Genomic DNA, 3,040 nt, shown 5'->3' on the forward strand with positions numbered 1-3,040 from the left:
GTTTTCTATTCTAAGCTATTGCCTGCTTAGTTAATTAAAGTAAGCACCAGTAAATTTTAAAACTAACAATCAATTACCTGTACAAGTAACATAAAGTGGGCGTGGTGAATAAGCCAAGAAGAGATACCAGAAAACAAAACTCATAAAGACACACCTTGTGTGAGTTGAGACTTGTCAGTGAGCACAGAAGACGTGAGGAGCTTGTGTTCACTTTTACATGAAGAAAGTCAATTATATTTGACATCCAGAAGGCTGCTCACATCTGTGAGAGAAATATGTAGAGTGATCCACATAACTCAGAAATTAGAAAGTGATAAAGTCACAAACTTGCAAAACAAGCAAAAACATCATTCAGTGTATTTAGTATTCAGCTCTATTTCTTCAGGAAAAGGAATGAGTTATATCTCTATGGAAAATGGGACAAGTAGTTTTAAGCTGATTCTCCTGGGAAGTTGCTAATGAAATCACTCAGGGGATGCTCTGACACAGGATTGTGAGGAGGATGTTGACCCCCCCGTGGTCACTGTCAGCAACACGGGATGCTCAACCCTGGTGGGTGCCTTTGTTACTTACTGTTTTGTCCACAAGAGATTTTAAGCTGTCAGGTGCTGCTTGCAGGTGAGTTTTTAAACCTCAGATGAAAAAAGCAACATGACCACACAGAAGATGAGAAAATTGAAGACTTCACTTCATCAACCACATTCCACTGATGAGAACTGTTTACACAGAGAACCAGGGATGAGCTGGGAAGAGGAAGGGGCTGGGGAAGATCACTCATAGAAGGACACATCCAGCCTGCTTGAACTCTTTGTGGAAGGAGGGTTTAAATGTTTGTCCTCAGCTAATCGGGGGCATTTCAAGACCTTCACAAGCTTCCAGAAAAACAGTTTTCATGAACAAATGCCCATACGTTACTCAGAGTTGTATTTTTTCATATTTATTCTTCCCCTCTAGGCAGCACCGCAGCAGGGTGTTCTCAGAATTCTCCCTGATCCTTCTTGAGTTCCTGGTGCAGCTCCTGGAGGAAAAGCCTGCATGGGGGAGGGAGCCCTCCTCATGTGCAGCCCTGAGGCTGTCCCGTCACCTCACCCACCACTGCCCTTCAGTCACTTGGTAAAGATTTCTGAGCTAATCTTCCTGAAAAGTGTGGTTTTGGGCAATATATTCACCAGGTAATAAAATCCTTAAGCTCTGTTTATTTTGGCAGGCACATATCCCTTTCTGGAGCCCAGGTTTGTTCTGAGTGTGTGGTAGTGGATAATTAGTGAAGGAGGATTGTGTTCATCTTGTCATCTCCCAGAGTGCACCCTCCATAGGATTGACACGCACAAGCAAGCAGATGGACTTGCTCCGCTGGAGGATGACAAACATTTTCATAACCTATGACCTCAGTAGTGCTCTTTACCCGCAAGACCAATCGTGATCATGCCTCTGGCTAATGTGCACTCATCAAGGGCGAGCAATGACCACCTCTGTGAGGGCTCCTTCAAGTGCCCACCCACTTTGTATAGGGAAGCTTTTTTCCCTACCTGGGCCTATGAAAGTGTTTGCATTTGCTGCACAAACCACCTTATTCAGACCCACCACACAAGAGCTTGCAGTGTACCTAATCCAACTCTAGGGCATTGTACATGGAGTCTATCATTGCCAGGGTCTCGAATTCTCATTAAAGGATGCTATATTTTGTGGATTTTGGAAGTAAAGTGTTCAAATAGTGATAGCCTCACCCGCTTTCCCTCTTACTAATATCAGCTCTAGAAAGCACTGAAAAAACCTGTGGTGCTCTGAAACACTTTAGGTTTGTTATATTAGAGCATCACCAGAAAAAGAAAGAACCAAGTGTCCTTGGAGATTGATCCATTGTAACAGATTTTTGCCTGTGGGGCAGGATGATCGTTGTGGAGGAGGCTGTGCCTGTGTAGGGAAGGGATTCATGGGAATTCTCACACCTTCTGTTCAATTTCTTTGTAATCCTAAAACTGCTCTAAAATAAACTTTATGATAAGGAGTGACAGAAACATTCGAAAGAAATTTTTGCCAGGTTTTAAGAATCATTCTTAGTCTCACCACACGATCAAATAACCTTGCTCCAAATCATGTATTCATCTAATTGGAAAACTTGCTCACAGTAGCACCTTCATGGAATGTTTGTATCAACTTTATTGAGTGTGGCCGCTTCCACTCTGTGAATTTGCCTTCTATGATGACTCTTGAATGGAATATTTATCTTAAAATTAGAGTATGTACTTGTTTCTATTGTTCTTTTTATTCTCAAATATATAACCCATTTTGTAAACAGCCTTATACATAATAACCCCTGTCATCTCCTCAGTCCCGCACAGCTGCCTTCTCCCTCAGGGTTTGTGACACTCTCAGGATGTGGGTTTTCACCCTGTGTCTCTCGCACAGTAATACACGGCCGTGTCCTCAGATCTCAGGCTGCTCAGCTCCATGTAGGCTGTGCTCGTGGATGTGTCCGCGGTAATCGTGACTCTGCCCTGGAACTTCTGTGAGTAGTTTGTTATGCCATAGTCAGGGATGATCCATCCCATCCACTCAAGCCCTTGTCCAGGGGCCTGTCGCACCCAGCTGATAGCATCGCTGCCGAAGGCGAATCCAGAAGCCTTGCAGGAGACCTTCACTGAGGCCCCAGGCTTCTTCACCTCAGCCCTGGACTGCACCAGCTGGACCTGGGACTGGGCACCTGTGGAGAGGACACAGGAGTGAATAAAATCCTCTGTAACTAAACCGGGATCCCTTCCTCAGCTTTGAGACTAGGAAGCCCCTTACCTGTAGCTGCTGCCACCACAAAGAGGAGCCTCCAGGTCCAGTCCATGGTGATGAGCTGTGCTCCCAGGGGCTTCTTTAGAGGAGGGATGTGGTTGTTATGTGATGCTCTCAGGGCGCCAACATATCTATATTTATCTCAGGAGACCTCAGGTTATTTGCATATTCATGAGGCAGGGTATTTCACAGCTCAAAGCCTGAACTACGATGAGAAAGAAAACACAGATGCCACATCAGTTGTACAAGAGTGGGA

The 3,040-nt window shown here is 44.7% G+C and overlaps 1 gene segment (V, D, J or C); it reads right to left on the reverse strand.

Moving 5' to 3' along the window:
- Nucleotides 1–1,980: 1,980 nt before the first annotated feature.
- On the reverse strand, nt 1,981–2,892 carry LOC112617657. The segment is given in 2 exon segments: nt 1,981–2,704; nt 2,791–2,892. Coding segments are annotated over 2 exon segments (363 nt in total).
- Between the last annotated feature and the right edge of the window lie 148 nt (nt 2,893–3,040).

Source organism: Theropithecus gelada, unplaced genomic scaffold (assembly GCF_003255815.1).
Source record: "Theropithecus gelada isolate Dixy unplaced genomic scaffold, Tgel_1.0 HiC_scaffold_3115, whole genome shotgun sequence".
NCBI lineage: Eukaryota > Metazoa > Chordata > Mammalia > Primates > Cercopithecidae > Theropithecus > Theropithecus gelada.